A 17,484-nucleotide genomic window follows, 5' to 3' on the forward strand; every position below is an offset into this window, starting at 1 on the left:
GAGTATCGAAGAAGATGGAACCACAAACTGTATGAGCTATACGGCGTAATGGATACGAGTACATAGATAAGCGCTTAAAAAAATCAAACAATGCGATGGCTAGGTCATGTTTTTCGCATGAAGATAAAGCTCCTCCGACTCGAGACGCATGGATAGACAACGGAAGCAAGAGCGCTTCTTATGGAATGACCAAGTGCATGGTGGTCTGTTTGCACTTGGGATGTAAGGGGTGTTTTAATAGGAGCGCGACAAAAGTAGACCGATAGGGACAGCAACGACATCATATTTCGGACATTTCTCTTCAGTAAGGTTTGCTATTTCATAATGGAAAGATATACGATCCCACAACAAGTCGAAATTACTAAAATTTAGTTCCGAAATTCGGAGTCAGTGACCTCAACTTTAAGAGCGCTACGTCCAATTTATGGTCGTCATAATCGGCCTGACAAATCAATAAATGAGCATCTAGTGGGAAAAATTTGAATGTCCAGGCACAGTACAAAATGTTCCCGTGCCGGTGAGACAAAGAAGTGCCCGTTGATAATGTCGCCGCTAATGCATCAATTGAGGAAGACCGAAAGCAGTGTCTCTCTCACGTCCTTCTCAAGCGTTGGGCATCTCGGTGACGTGGTTGTGGCGAATTTTGCGAAAAGTTCTTGGCCTACATCCTTAGAAGATCAAATTGACAAAGGAACTGAAGCCGCTTGACTACCAGAATCGTCGTACGTTCGTGAATTCGTGTTTGAAAATGATCCGAATCGAAAAATCATCTTCAGCGATGAGCCTCATTTCTGGCTGAATGGCTTCGTCAATAAGCAAAATATGCATTATTGGTCAGGCGAAAATCCACACGTACTCCATGAGACACCATTCCATCCCGAAAAAATTACGGTTTGGTGCGGTTTATGGGCTGGCGGCGTCATTGGGCCGTACTTCCCCCATGATAATCAAGACCGGCACGTTACTGTGAATGAGAATCGTTACCGATGATAACCCAATATTTTTGGCCCGAATTGGGTGGTATGGACTGGGACAATATGTGGTTCCAACCAGTCAATTGGCCGTCTCGGTCTTGCGATTTGACGCCGTTAGACTATTTCCTGTGGGGCTACGTCTATGGTCTATGCCAACAAGCCGGTGACGATTGATGAACTTCGTACGAATATCGAACGTGAAATTGCAGCAGTATCGACTGATTTATGCTTGAAAACCGTCGAAAATTGGGTTCGGCGGCTGGACTTCTGCAACCGTGCCTGTGGTGGCTACAAATCGAGTTCCATACATAATTGTATCGAATTTACATTCACACGAAGAAAGAATTTCATTGAGATACCTTTTGTAGCGCTCTTATTGGAAATCTCGTTACAACTGGTGTGACCTCGCAAGGGATAGAGGCATCTGCCGAAATTAAGTGTTCTCAGCCTAGACCGACCCTCGGTTGCAGCGCCAAGGCAGAAAAAAAATGTTTATGCCCATAAATCAAACTAAATTGTTTTACAATTATTTATTTAATTTATAACATACTAAATCACAATATGTTACAATCACATTTATAATAATATTGGAAATATTTACAAAAATATACAAATACATACAATAAAATATGTACATATGTATGTATGAATAAAATATATCTTAACGAAGAAAAACAATAAAATTATAATTTAAAAGTTATATAAAATTAAATAAAATATAGTATGTAAGTATGTGCACAATAACAAACATAATATTGTTAGTAGAATATCGCTTGTTTAATAAACCTCAACAGTTCTCTAGAAATACTTATTTTAGCGGTGCCACTTCCGCTTCCGGCTTTCGACGTTGTATTACATAATATATCAGACATATAGCGGCCACGCCAATGCCACCGCAAATCGACGCCCAGTGTATGATATTGAGCGTTTTGAGCGAGTTTATAAGTTTCTTTTTGAAAAAGGCGACCATTTCACTGTTGAGTTGAATACCCTTAAAGAGAGAGAGAGAGAGAGAGAGAGAGAGAGAGAAAGTTGAAAGTACAGCTAAAGAGATATTGACATGGCTTACCTCCTCAACCCAAATGGCGGGCATAAGTACCGTTGTTAAATTTTCCGTTATTGAGATGCGGTTGATGCTCTTCAAGAACATGTTGAACTGCACGCGTTTGCCGCCTTGTAACGGTGTACCGGTGAGCTAAAATTTTCAAATTTGGAAATTAAATGCAAATTAGTACGATTTTGTGTTGTTTTAAATAATTCACATTTTTAATTATTTTTTTATATTTCTCTATTTATAATTTTATTAGTAAGGTTTGCAGATGAGCGTAAACGCACCACTGCCTCGTCCAAAACGCCATTAACAGGAAACCTATAATATATATAAATCTAATTTCGCACAGGAGATCACAATAGCAAGGGCACCTGTGCACAACAGTTTTGAGAGGGTGGGCATGGCGCCACCCTTTAATAGGATCAATGCTCATATTTCCTACACTAGCCAAATTAGTCTAAAATAATTCTTATTGGCCCTCTATCCACATCGTCACAATTGATGAAATCGGATGACAACCTCGCCCACTCACCGGTGCGGCATCACCCTCTTTTAGGTAAAATCACATATCTCGAGACCTGCTCGACCGAAACTCGGTTTGATCTGCTACGCAGAGTTCGCTTTAAGTGCCGCTTGACTGTCGCTGAGTATGACTACATATCGACTTAAAGCAAAGACCTCGATTTTGGAATATGCTCGGAAAGTTTTCTGTAAGTATGGAAGTTTGTTGCGTTGTCCTGCGACTCCTGATCCAATCTCCTCCGACGTTTTCGAGCCGTCAGTATACCACTTGATTGTAGTATCCATAAGCAGTAGCTCGAGAACGAAATCATTCCATTAAACTTTGTTGTTAAGGGTAACCTTAATCTTCTTAATGAAGATTACCCTTTTGGTAATGCTGTCCCTTGAGAGGAGAGCCAATGGTATTTCGCCCCTTAAGTCCTTCATATGCTGGGAAGAGATTGCCTTATCTCTGTGTGTGTTTGGCTACCTAACCGATGACTAGGTGAAGCGGTGAACTAGGTTAAGTACGTGAGTTCTAGAAAACTTCACGTGCCGGCAGCACGGGCTTGTTCACATGGCACTCGATGCGCAGATGCAGGTGAGTCGTTGCAACATCGATAGTTGAAGTTCCATCAAAGTCAGTGTTGTTTTTGAGGCCAAAGCCACCGCTCCATACGTAATAATCGGTCGCACGATAATGGTGTACAACCACCTGATAATCCTCTGCCTGCATGCCCAGGATTTACTAGAAAGCCGATTGCACACCATAAGCGCTTTAGTAGCTTAACAAGGTGCTTCCACCGCAGAGTGCGTAAGACCAAAGTATTGGGCCATATCAGTCATCTCCATCTCTCTGCCACCAAGTGTTCCTGAGAGCGGGCAGGGGCCTGCAATTCATAATGGGACGATGGTCGCTGTAGAGGGGTGATGTTCAGTCCCAACCCATTGCACCATCCCAAAGCCAGGCCTTATACACTTTGTACGATGTCGTAGAGGGTGTTCTCAATTTTCCCTCTAGCTATAATAACGAATGTCGCCTGCATATCCTTGACACCGGATACCATTGTTAGTTAGCAAAATGAGTAGTTCGTCTACAACAGGGCTCCATAACAGGAGGAATAGAACTCCACCCTGTGGTTAACCTCTTGTAGTGCCGAGATGAATTCGGTATCCCCTATTGTGGTTTCAGCTATTATGGTGTGCGGTACGGTCTCTATCCATCTGTCAAACATCTCTTCATTTTTCTTTTACTACGCTCACGTGATACGTATTATCTAAGCCCCTAGCTACCGAATATGTGGACCCCAGTACCTATAGTTGAATTTTGACAGAAAATAGCAGGCAATGTGTAAGATATATAATTGAAATTCAGAGAAATTCTTTCTTTATAATAGTAGCTCTGTATGTCAAAAATGGGTTGAATGGCAACAATACTTCCTGTAATCCTCACATATCTAATATAAAGATTTTCGAACTTCCGAGTGCCTTTATACTGTAAATATCAGCGAATATTCGAGTTATTTCAACGAAAATTACAGAGCGTATTTTATTCATTTCAGTGCATCTTTGTACCTAAAATATATAAAATTGACCTAACCTCCACATAACCAATATCCGGATTTTCGAATACGCGGTTGACTCTACTCCATACGATTGGTAATTGCATGTGCGGAACCTTGATGAAATCTTGACCTTTTAATTGCATGTAGTATTGGCATTATCAGTACTAAATATAATTATTTTCGTTACTCTAACAAAGCTTATACCAAATATGACGATCAGTATACTCGTAAGTATGAGTTATACTATATACATATGCCCAAAAAATAAGGTGACATTGTATTTATTTTGAAAATTCTTTATTTATTCTTCCAAATCAATTTCATCCCCTTCAAAGTAATCCCCTCCCGATGCAATGCACTTATGCCAACGGATTTTCCAATCTTCGAAACACTGGTTGTAGTCACTTCCGGGATGGCCTTCAGTTCCGTCTTCGCTGCGGCTTGAATCTCCTCTATCGTATAAAAACGGTGTCCCCGGAGCGGTCTTTTGAGCTTGGTGAACAGCCAGAAGTCGCACGGCGCCAGATCAGGTGAATATGGTGGTTGCGGAACGATATGGGTTGAGTTTTTGGCGAAATGATCACGAATTACGAGGGCAGTATGGGATGGTGCATTATCGTGGTGTAAAAACCAAGAATTGTCTATCCACAATTCCGGCCTTTTTAGGCGGATAGCGTTACGCAAACGACGCATAACGTTCAAATAATATGCACAACACCACGATAATCGAAGAAAACAGTCAACATGACCTTGATTTTTGAGCGACTTTGGCGCGATTTTTTTGGTCTCGGCTCTCTTTTGGCACGATATTCGCTCGATTGATCGGTTGTTTCGGGGTCGTAAGCATAGATCCAAGTCTCATCGCCAGTTATAATGCATTTCATGACACCCTGGTAGTCGGAAAGCATCGTTTCACACACTTCAACGCGACGCCTTTTTTCCAAAAAATTCAATGTTTTCGGTACTAGTCGAGATTTGACGCGCTTGAGGCCCAAAACATCCTTCAAAATGGTATCTCTAATTGTTAATCGACGGTTTTTCAACACCAAATCTTTGATTTGTTGAACGTGAGCTTCGTCGGTTGAGGTTGATGGTCGCCCTGGACGCTCTTCGTCTTCGACACGTTCACGGCCGGCTTGGAACTCACTATACCACTTGTAAACATTTTTTTTAGACATAGCCTCATCACCAAAGGCTTTCTGCACCATCCTCAACGTATCCGCAGCAGAAAATTGATTCCGTAAACAAAATTTAATGAAAATTCTTTGCTCTTCTTTGCAAAACACGAAGAACTCACTTTTAGCAGCTCGCAAAACGACACGTATCTCAAACACTAATGAATATTTTGACATGAAATTTGACATAAATGTGACTGACAGTACTACCAACCTAAAAAAAAATAATTCTCCAAATCCTTCGACGCGCGCAGTTTAAATTCAAATGTCACCTTATTTTTTGGGCACAGTAAATATAGAAAATCGCTTGAACTCAGGTGACGCTTGACGTTTTGCACCTTAAGGTATTTCCCTGGCTTAGATTTTTGCGAGTTGCAAAAGTATAAAATGTTCGGGTACATGCGAACTTAGCCCTTCCTTACTATTTTATTATTATTTTTAATTACTCATTTTTGAATATTAGCTATTTCTTTCTCATCATTTTACTCACGTGCTGCACATCCACGAATGTTTGATGCTTCTTCGCGTCCGGCCGCAGTCCGCGTATCATTTTCGTGTACTCATTGGAGGCGCCCAACATATGCGGCAATGTTAATATAACCGGTGCATCTGTAAATATACCAGAAATATGAAATATATTAACGTTCAATATTTTAACTATTTTAATGGCGTATTTGTATATTTATTGCATTTTCAATTATGAAATTATTTATGACCACTTAAAGAGTCAGTAAAGCGACAGCGACCTGGTCGGACCACATTTAATAAGTTTTTATAACCCGCCGGGCTGCAATTTATACAGCCAAGCATCCGTTTATATGTTTACAAGTGTAAATAGGCACAGTTAAATGATTTTTACGCACCTCGTAACTTTGATTTTAATACCGACTTGGCAAAAATTCTCATATAAATGAAAACAACATCGAAAAAATTAATAAAAACACAAAAAAACAATATTAGTTCCGATAATACCACATAAAAACGCGCTTTCGTCCAATAAAGTGTATACTTATAGCCACATATGTATGTACATATATGTATATGTAAATAGCTAAATCACAACAATAAATGAACATATAGATTAATGTATATACTTATATATACATATATTTATATATACATATGTATTACTACAATCTCAAACATATAAATTTAGAAGAACAGTAGTCAAGGATATCAACCTTAGAAGTAGCCAAGTAAACAAGAAATCTTTCGCATGGCTCGCTGGCCATGTAAGCTTATAATGAAGACTTCATTTAGATAACGGCAGGTAACCTGATCGTTTACACTTTTTAATGTCTGTTTAGTAAGGTAAATGTTATGAGTTTGAATTCTTTAATTTGAATTTATTAGGGTTTTTTTATCAATGAACTACATAGTAGTCGGATGTGTGATTTTTAGTGATACAGAATTTCCTAGTGGGGTAGCTGTCAAACCAGCTGTCAAAGTAAACAAATTTGTTTGACAATTATGTGCAGTATATTTTAGCGGATTACCATGAAAAGAAGTAGACGAGAAAACCGTTTGAAATTTGTGGAATTTTTTTTTTTCAAAACTTGTATTATGTCAGTATGTAGACAGCGAAAAAGCGTGTAAAGTTTCCAGAGCTCCCCTATCAGCCAGAGAAAATTATCATCTAGTGCGGAATCAGACCTTGTTGAAACTGTAGGTGAACCAAAATTTGTCTTCAATGACGAGCGAAAATGATTCACGACTTTTTGGTTCCCTATGTTAGTATCAATCGGTATAAAAAATCGTTATTAATTTGTGATTTTTATGGAATGAATTTATTGAATGTGAAATCGGAATCTTAACTCTTATTTTCAACATATTTTACCTCAGTCATTGACTAATTAATCTGAAGTAATTTGAGAACCGTTTTAATATATTTTCTGCAATAAACTATAGTATATCCAATTATACATATTTATTTGTCCAGAGCACTTCATCTGTCAGAAGTGGACAACATCGGGTCAATACTAAACCTAACTTCCATATAACTAATATAAGAACTTCAAACTACTTTGAAAAAATAACTGATTGTAAAGGGTGATCCATTTCGCGAGACTTTAAATTTAATGGGGAATGTATCATTCGAAAGAATATTCTCTAACATTTAGTTTTTGAAGATTTTTTCAGATCCATAACCATTGACTTCCTAGAGCGCCGTCTTGTTGAAACCAAAGATCACACCAAATAACGGTCGCCATTGATGGTTACCTTCTTCTAAACCGTTGTTTTTCCTGGATTAAATGGCCCTTGAATATTTTCAGATTGTTCTTCGTACCAAATGCAGCAAATTTTGTTTGTTTACATAACCATTGAGCCAGAAATATCCTCATCGCTGAACGAAATTTGGCCGGATCTTCTTGGAATTTTTCAAGAGCCCTTAGAGCGAAGCGATGTCGTTGGGAAGTGTACGCTTTCGAGAATAGAAGGGCACAACATTAACAGGAAAAGTTTTTCTATGACCAATATGACAATGACAGTTGGAAGCCAACAGTTGGCGATAACAAAGCAGATGTCTTATCTAACTTATCTGGCTATGCTGAAACAATTGGTTCAACATTGGACCAACAGGATGATCTTCTGAGTATGCAAGCCCAGTGATTTTATTCAGTTATTCAGTACAGATTGGTTACCTTCATATAACAGTGTTTGAAGAATAAACGGAAATCGTTTGGACGCCAGACATTACTTAGAAGAATTCGCTCTTCATGAATATAAGTGGTTTGACAATTAAGTAACGATTTCTTTTTCTTTCTCTTTTTCCGGCATCCCTCCCCTCTCCATTGATATATGTACCATCGCTCTAGCTTGTTTAGTTCGCCTGCTGCGTCAAGTTGAGTAGACGTGTGTTTGTAGTGCTCGTCACGAAAATGGAAAAACGAAATCAAGAGCAACGCGTCGCGATAAAATTTTGCGCCAGATTGGGCGAAACAGCTTCGGAAACGTACGCTAAAATTGTAAGAGTGTATGGTGATAGTGCTCTTAGTCGTGCCCAAGCTCACAATGGTTGTCTCCGCGCGCCCCCCGCCCGAAAAAAGCTCGCATGAGCAAGTCGAAGGTGAAAACGATGATTATTGCCTTTTTTGATAGCCGTGGAATCGTCCACAAAGAACTTGTTCCACCGAGGAAAACTGTAAATCAAGTCTACTATTGCCAAGTACTCGAAAGATTGCGAAAACGAGTCAACAGACATCGCTCGTAACTGGATCCTTCATCACGACAACGCGCCGTGCCACACCGTCCTCAGCGTGTCCCAGTATTTGGCCTCTAAAGAGATCGCCGTGTTGCAACAGCCGCCTTATTCGCCCGACATGTCACCCTGTGACTTTTTTTGTTTCCTAAAACAAAATCGGTGGTCAAAGGAACCCATTTTGAGTCGATTACGGACATCCAGGCGGCCATGACGAGGGTTCTCGCGGACATCCCAGTCGAAGCGTTCCAGAAATGTTACGAAGCATGGAAAACGCGCTGGAATCGCTGTATAGCTGCCCAAGGGGACTACTTTGAAGGGGATGGCAGAGTTGTAGAATAATTTTCAAATATACGGTTTTTATGATATCAGTCTCATTACTTAATTGTCATACCTCGTAGGCATATGACCCTTAACAATAGAGTCGTGTCATATTACTCTTTGTTTAATTTTTACTCTTCCGAGAATCATCGCATAAGCAGTAAAATATAAATAATTATTCGTTTTAATATTAGTATGTATAGTCCTGCCATAAGTTCTGCTACAAGATCAGGCCATTATAAAAATTATGCTAGAACGATTTTTTTTTAATAAAGGAATTTTAATCTAATAATGCATATATTAAATGAGCGATGTACAAACTTTTATTCGAAATCGTCACATTTTACTTTCACACAATCACTCAAATGATTCGACCATTGATCAACAGCACAGTTTCTTGAGATTGAGATTGAGACTCTTCAAGTTTTTGTTTCAAGTGCGTTGTCAGAAGAACGCATACTACTTGCTACTATTGACACATATGTATATGAAAACAGATTATGCTTCCGAGTAAATAAACTGTTTAAAACGAGCTTTATCGAGTGTTTAACCAACAAGTTAAACACTTTGTTTAAATGATTTAGAGTGATAAGTAAATTCAAGCGCAAGAAACAAGTGTTCGCCCACCATTTTTGGCCAACAAATTCGCGAGTTTACATAAGTACTAGTACACTTGAGCCTCATTTAAGCTTTAAGAAAATCAAAGATCGTTGTATCCCAAACATAATCAAATAGTGGAGGAATTTCAATTATGTGCGACAAAAACATTTCTACTTGCGAAAATGTCGAAAACCATCATTTTGGACTTTTACTCTTGGCAGATATGGTAATAAAGTCGTTCGTACACGAATCACCTTCTTAAAGGATCCAATGTCTTTTGAAAAACTTGAATAGTGCAACTTAAGCATCACCCTATAAAGCAAATAGCTAGAGGTCAGTGCCTGATGTTAAGTTAATTACTGAAACGTGCGATAAAAATGGCTGTTCGCAACATCTTGGTGAAGTACCTACTATACATTCATATGTACTCACATTTATCTGTATTTAAATATTGTTTGTTATTTGAAGATCTATTTACTTTTCCAGTTTGTTTATACATACATCTTACTATATACATACATAAGTACATAGCTACATATTGTAATGAAGAATATTTTGAAAGCGCTATAAAAATCCAGGAAGTAATTGCAAATGTAGTCATATTATTGTATTAAGCATTATTTTATTAATTACTTACATAGCTCTTCATAAATCCGATTAATGCTGTTAAGTAGTCAATATCTTAGTTAACAGTTAATTTGTCTTAGCAAAGAACATAAAGTTATAAAACTATCCTAGTGAAGTGAGCTTGAAATTCGAATTATAGTCATATGAAGGCGACTTTGGTGTCTATTGTATCCTAAGTCAGCTCACAGTTTAATCAATATATTTTAAATTACATATGATGCTGTAATTAAGCCTACTTTTTAATTTTCTCCGACATGTTTTTTTTTGAAGATTATCTCTTTGAAATGGTGTGCGGACACCCGTCTCGTAGCCACAGAAAAAAAGTCTAACGGTGTGATATCTTGGTGGCCAACCGACCGGCCCAAAACGTAAAATTATTTGCTGGCCGAAGTGTTCTCTCAATGAATCCATTGATTAATGAGATGTGTCGGAAGTGGCGCCGTTTTGTTAAAACCAAATGTCGTTGGGATCACGAACTTCAATTTCAGGCATCAAATAGTCAGTTATCACAGCGCAATAACGGTCGCCATTGACGGTTACGTTTTCACCGGCATGTTTTTTGAAGAAATATGAACCGATGATACCAACGGCACATAAAACCACACCAAAACGTTTTCTTTTGCTGGATTAAATGGGAGCTCCTGAATATTTTCATATTGAAATGGGCCTCATCGCAGAACAAAATTTGGCTCGAACATGTCGGATCTTTTTGGAGCCCGTAGACCAAACGATGTAGCTTGAGAGGTCGAGCGACTTCAGTTCTTGCACAAGCTGAATTTTGAACGCTTTCAATTTAAGATCTCGACGTAAAATGCGGCAAGTCATTCCATACGTCGTGCTACGAAGGTCGCCGAATCGAGTCTACACAGTCTTCGCGTACACTCTTATCTGAGACTGCTATATTTTCTCTGTATGCATATATCTTAGCCTAGTCTATCCTAATCACTTTACACTATTGTGGTTTTGATTTTAATCACCTAAAGAACACTTTCCATTTCTAACTAATTAACATTTATGAAACTCTTTTTAATAGTTATAAGATTACATCAATAATATGTTAATTAACACAATAACAATAAAATCTTCACGCCCGACCCTTCAATCATAAAACGTGAGATAAGTCATTGTAATTTGTAGAATTTGTTGATTTCTAAATTTGATATTGTAAAAATAAATATTTTTTTATTTGAATTAGAAACATAGCATCTAAATAAATCAGGTAAAAGATAAACAAACAAGCATGCTTGAACACAGCTTGAAACATACCTACATACAAGTATATTTGCTTGTATTCGTCTATGTGGTAATTTATTATATAAAAGCGTTGGACTTCACGCGCTTAAACGTTTAGTCGGCGGCGGTGAATCGGTGATTGATGGCATGATTAATACACCAACATACAATAACATTGCCTATATATTTTCGATACTCGTTTATCATAATATATATATGTATGTATGTATATCATGTTTCTATTTGTATTTTTATGCGGATAATTATAGCTATTATCATGCTGGTGATAATGACCAAATTATAATTGCGGATTATTGTTTGTTGACACTCCATTTTTTAACAAAAATTGGCAGATATATTATATATTCTAATAACGGGTGACCCAAGTAGAGGTACCTTTTTTCATTAGAATTTTTTTGGCCAATCACATGTGAGTCGTGTCAATTTGCCAAGTTATCCGTTCGCAGAAACTCAGATTGTCTTATGGAATGACTTGGCGCATTTTCCGCCGAAATCTTAGATTAAAAGCGTACAAAATACAGCTTGTGTAAGAACTGAAGCCGCTCGACTTTCCTAAGCGAAACCGTCTTGCTCTTGAAACGTTCCAAAAAAATCCGACGTTTTCGAGCGATGAGGCTCATTTCTGGCTCAATGGGTACGTAAACAAGCATAATTCCCACATTTGAACGAAGAGCAACGCGACGATATTCAAAACTTCCATTTTATCTAGAAAAAGCAACGGTATGGTGTGGTTTGTAGGCGGGTGGGGAATCATCTGTTGAAAATGTAACCGTCAATGGTGACCGTTACCGCGCTATGATAACCAACTCTTTGATGCCTGAAATGGAAGCTCTTAATATCGGCGACATTTAGTTTCAACAAGACGGCGCCACTTCCCATTCATTGCATAAATCAATAGATTTATTGAGAGAACACTTCGGTGAGAAGATAATTACAAGTTTTTGGGCTGGTCAATTGGCCACCATTACATCCCCATATAACACCATTACATTTTCTCCTGTGAGTATATGTAAAGTCCAAAGTCTATACGGACAATCTCTCTTTAGGCTTTGGAGCAAAACATCCCTCGTGAATTGGCCATCTGAGACGTAGCCGGGACCAACATTTGAAAGAGATAATCTTAAAAAAATAAATGCCAAAGAATGTTCTTTCGAACGATAACAAACTTTCCGATTTAATTTTGACGTTTCTGTATTTTTTCTTTAAAAATGCTGGGAGCCTTGAAATGGATCCCCCCTTTATATGAGTATATATATATTATAGAGGGTAAAAGAACGAGTATTTTTCGCTTGGCATTCCAAAAAATAGGCTTTTAGACACCTCTAAGAAAGTCGGTCCAAATATGAGCGCTTAATTGTAACAGAAAGCACTTGCGCCTCAGGGCTTCCTATTGTTTCTTATTATCAGATAAAAAATTCAAGTCTTGCTTCCAACTAAGTACTTGAAAATATAAATTTCAAGAAAATGTAATGCTCATCAAAATTGTTTCTAATGATATTTTCGTTTAAAACCTTTAGACGGTTGAAGCATGGATATTTGAAGGCAAGTTTCTTTTCTTAAAAATTTTATAACTCAAGGAAAAAACTTCTTAACAATCAGAAAACTTATAAATTTTATGAAAATAGTCTTATGGTTTTAATTATTTTAAGGAAAATTAATTTTGTAATCCAATGAAATATCTTGATCGTTTTGTAATCATATTAAATATCGGAAACATCATAATTTTGTAGAAATTTGCTGCTCTACTTTATCTATCCGAAGTTTTTTTTTTAATAAATAACTAAAGTCAACACCACTATATATAACAGATTTTGATTTTTTTTAATAGCCTTTTTTTTCTTGTTCCTAATTTTGTGCTAATTTTATAGTTTTCGCAAAACAGAAAATAGATTTTGCCAACTTAATATGTTTCACAATTCTCCCCTCCTTGTTCCCGTCGCATATCAAACAGCACGTTGTATAACAGTTCATAAATATTCATAAATTTCGAAATTAATTTAAACGCGTGTCAAATACTGAATAAAACAAGCGCTAACAAGCCAAACACATTTTTCTATGCTTCTCTAATATATGCAATTTAGTATTTTTTAAATAAAACAAAAGTGTGTGCTACTAATTTTAAGCAGAAAACTTGTTAGAACTTAGCAACCTGCAAATCTTCGCGAAATGTCAATAATCTTGCAGAGAAATGCTTTTAGTTTGTTTTATGTGACGCAAACAAATGAAATTATATAAGAATGTTAATTAAGCTAATAATAAATTTAAAATCAAAAATAGTGCACACATTGGCGAGTAGAAAAATACAATTAATGCTTTCTTCTAAAGAACTTGTCAAGCTATACTAGGCGTATTTGAAGTATTTGCTTAAATTTCTTCTTTCTTATGTATTTGTTTGGCCATGCTTCATTTCCTTAATATACCAATGAGATTTGCGGTAGCTTGAAAAGTTTGCTTTGTATTGTATTATTTTGAAAATTCTGTTTACAAATCAATTTATCTTCAAAGTATAGCAATGCACTTATGCCAACGGATTTCCAATCTTCGAAATATGGTGTGTCTCTATCGTATCCGTCTTCGCTGGTTTCAATATAAAAACGTTTGAATGTCAGATGTCGCAAAAGAGATGGGATCACCTAATGATCACGAATGAGGTATAAGAACCAAGCTGATCGAGATGAGAGTAGCCTAATTTAATCAACTTATTACTTCTTATCTTCTTTGAAGCCGTCTGTGAGCCACGCCGTCAAGCCGTCGCAACCTAATATTTTCTGAAGTAAATATATTCTACTGGTTTTACGAACTGGTCTATCAGCTTTTTCTTTCTATAAAATATCCTTGGAAAGTAAAAATAATAAAAAAAAATAAACTGTTTTCTTCTTTGAAAATCGAAAATATTGTCAGCCCTCTGAAAGACTAAATTTCCAAAACTCAGTGTAATCCTCAAAATACCTTTATGTGTGGGTAGGTAAAACCTTATCAAATATGCTTGATGAATGCAGCCGAATTGACATTTCTGGACTGGATAAAAATTTGTTCCAGTTAAAGAGTGCTAGTTACACTTTTGTCGGAAACCGGAAATGTCTGTGAACGTCCGCTACAGCCTTTTCTCCACCTAGCAATTAACGTCTGTGAATGTTTTTCTTGAGACTTACTCTAAAAAGTAAACTTCTATTTAAGTAGATAGTATAATAACATAAGCCTAAATGGACATACTCTCGACGAGCTTGTGCGCCGAACTACCGCAGGAAACGATAGATTAACTTCAGAATATTTAATATAAGAATATATTGATCCCTCGTTGGCAGAAAATATTTTAAAGAACCTCTAAATCTAAAACAACTGCATATTTTGGGGGAAATATCTTTAATTATGACTCATATAAGAGACGTTCTATCGGAAAAGAGAGAGTGATTCTGCAGAAAAATCGGTTTAGTTGAAGTTCTGTGACGATGAACCCACAGCACTTGCTGGAAAAATTGGTTACACTTTTGATTAGGAAATATTACATCCAGCTATTAGTTTCTGTCTGTTTTTCGTTAAAAAGATATCGGATTGGAAGGATTAAATATTTAGGAAATTCCAAGTCAAAAATGTAAATCCTTTTATTACTTGGGAAGTATATCTGTAAAAAATTCTAGACAAGCGTTCGGCGCCATCAAAGCGGTCTGGCGCTCTACGATCATTACCCGGCGAATCAAAATAAAAATATTCCAAACCAATTTTAAGTCTATACTTCTAAATGCTTGCCAAACATGGAATGTCGTAGCTTTTGACATCGAAAAGTTGCATGTTTTTACAACTTTGCCGTCTCTAACACGAACTTATGTCGCATACAAATAAAGCACGTGCAAAAGAAAATATAGTTGGCTCGGGAATGTTCTGAGACGCGATCCAGACCTCACCACCCGAAGCGCTATCAATTGGAATCCACAAGGCTGCCGACCCGCTCTAACTTGGAGTAGGAATTTGGACATTGAAATATCTAAGGTTCAAAAATGTTGGATCCAATTTAAGACGCTAGCACAACATCGAAATAGACGGAAGAGTCTCATTGATCCCAACGTTGCCACGGGGTGCAATATCTAGATATCTATATATATTAAGAAGCCACCTTAGTTGAGTCTCAATAGATAATATAGTTTTGTCATTATTTTGCACGCCACTGTATACAAGTTAATGTCACTTTAAATAATAACACGATAGTAAAGAACTACTATTTTATTTTTATATTAAGAATAATTTTACTTAAATGAAGCCATTGACCTGTTTTGCATTTTACAAGTCGCCGCTATTTATATCATATAATTGATGAGTTTGTCAATATTGTCTGCTTTACGCTATTTACACTAATTGGACAGTTAGCAAAAAATGCTTTGACAAATTTTTTATGGCAAAATTAAAAATACAAAACTATAAAATTATGCAAATTAAACATTTATATACACACTCATACATACTTATTTATACATATGTATATTCATATGAAAATGAGGACATGCGTAAAACCGTAAAATTCCAAGTATTTATAAACTTAAATGCAAAAGAACTGAACTCGTTACGCTAATGCTGGAAATAATCAATTTAACTTTGTATTAAGTCGCGTTAATAGCTTCTTTCCGGTTTTAGGTTATATGCTAAGAAGAAAAGAATATATATTAAATAAAAGTTGAAATGAATAAAAGTAAAAAATGGCATTCAAAGTATTTGCATAATATTGTTGCTATTGTTTGAAAGCGCGCAGCATGCTTTGTTCCAAACAAACAAACACACAATGCCAAGAAGCGGCTGCAATATATGTGTATGTGGGCTTGAGAGCGCACTTCAATGTGTGTGTGTGTGTGTGAATTAATACCAGATGGACGGCTGAAGAATAGTAAATTCATGGCATATAAATTTAGCTTGATATTCTATAATTTTTTATTTTATCTACATTTTTTTTAAGCGCGAGTTGTTTGAGCTTTAAAGTGACTGGCTTTAAGCACATCTCACAGTTTTTATTTCACGAGCGCACTGTGCCATATGGCTTGAAGATGTTAAGTGTCTCAACATAAGTGCTCCAGTTGAATAGAATCGTTTCCTTCTACGATTTTATTATTATTTTTAGTTATTTTTTTAGTGCTTTTAGTTATTTATTTATTGTTTTTAGTTTTTTTATTTTACTTTTCAATTTCTGTTTCTGTTTCAGTTTTTATTTTTCCTTTTTTTATTATTTTTCATTATTTATTTTCCTTATATGCTGACGTCCATATACAAATTTAAGTATTTATTTATAACGCTTTGCGTGCGAAAGAAGCACACTAATAAATAGCAACAACAAAAGGCAAGCAATGAAACCATTTGAAAGTGAAATTTCAGACACGTTGCTTTGCCGATTTTTGACAGCCAGCGTGATGACCTTGAGCGGTGATTTTAATTACAGCGATATGCACAAATAGCAAAGCAAGTTGGTACTCGCGGTCAACAATCTATGCAGAAGATGAAAAAGTGCAAAATCATAGATTTCCAGAACGCGGAGTGGCAGGTGTGCATCAGTGTCGAGCTCGTAGATCGGCGATCGCCGCCCGCTTAATCGATCAATCAAATTGTACGCCCAAACTGATAATTAAGCGATGCTTGTCTGTTATTTGTAATGTAAACTTGACATGTAGAGTGCTCAGATAATCAACACGCGCCTGTTGAGCGCACTCCACGCAAGCTGATTCTTATCTAAGTGACGGTTGCTAAGATCTCGCTGCCAATCTTAATAAGTGATTAGATAACGTTGAAAAGTGAACCACTCAAAACAAATTAAATTTGGTGTTCTTTTCAAATTGTTGGTTTCAACTAATTCGTTTCTTAACCATTCATATTTTTTTATTTGTTATTCATATTTATTTTTTATGTGAATACAACCATTTATATCGCGCTGACAAGGTTAAATGTTAAATGACAAAGCGTCGGTGACATTAATCAATGGGTAAACACCTTGTTGACCGGTTTGTTGGTAAACATTGTATATATACTATATATATGTATGTATATGTGTGCGCTTAAGTGTTGGTAAATTGTTAAGGGCATAAGTTGGTGCCCTGTGAGAAATGGCAATAATTTATAGAAATTATAAAAAATTCAGTATTTTTTTATTCCATGGATTATTTGGCGTTATGGCAGGGTGCTGAAAAAGAGTTTTGTTTAAAGAAGGCCTCAAGAAAACAGGAACGCTATTGAATTAAAATGA

The 17,484-nt window shown here is 36.6% G+C and overlaps 1 protein-coding gene across 7 annotated transcripts in view; it reads right to left on the reverse strand.

Annotated features, from left to right (window-relative positions):
- Window positions 1-1,489: 1,489 nt before the first annotated feature.
- The window catches only part of LOC105229030 (sensory neuron membrane protein 2), a 62,531-nt gene continuing 46,536 nt past the window's right edge, over window positions 1,490-17,484 (reverse strand). For all 7 annotated transcript variants that reach the window (XM_049457344.1, XM_049457341.1, XM_049457343.1 and 4 more), the window contains 3 exons: window positions 5,757-5,875; window positions 2,044-2,169; window positions 1,490-1,965 (listed from right to left, as the gene is read on the reverse strand). In XM_049457344.1, the coding sequence (XP_049313301.1) occupies window positions 1,783-1,965; window positions 2,044-2,169; window positions 5,757-5,875 (428 nt within the window). In that variant the 3' untranslated portion in view covers window positions 1,490-1,782. The remainder of the gene's footprint in view (window positions 1,966-2,043; window positions 2,170-5,756; window positions 5,876-17,484) is intronic.

Source organism: Bactrocera dorsalis, chromosome 5 (genome assembly GCF_023373825.1).
Source record: "Bactrocera dorsalis isolate Fly_Bdor chromosome 5, ASM2337382v1, whole genome shotgun sequence".
NCBI classification, from domain to species: domain Eukaryota; kingdom Metazoa; phylum Arthropoda; class Insecta; order Diptera; family Tephritidae; genus Bactrocera; species Bactrocera dorsalis.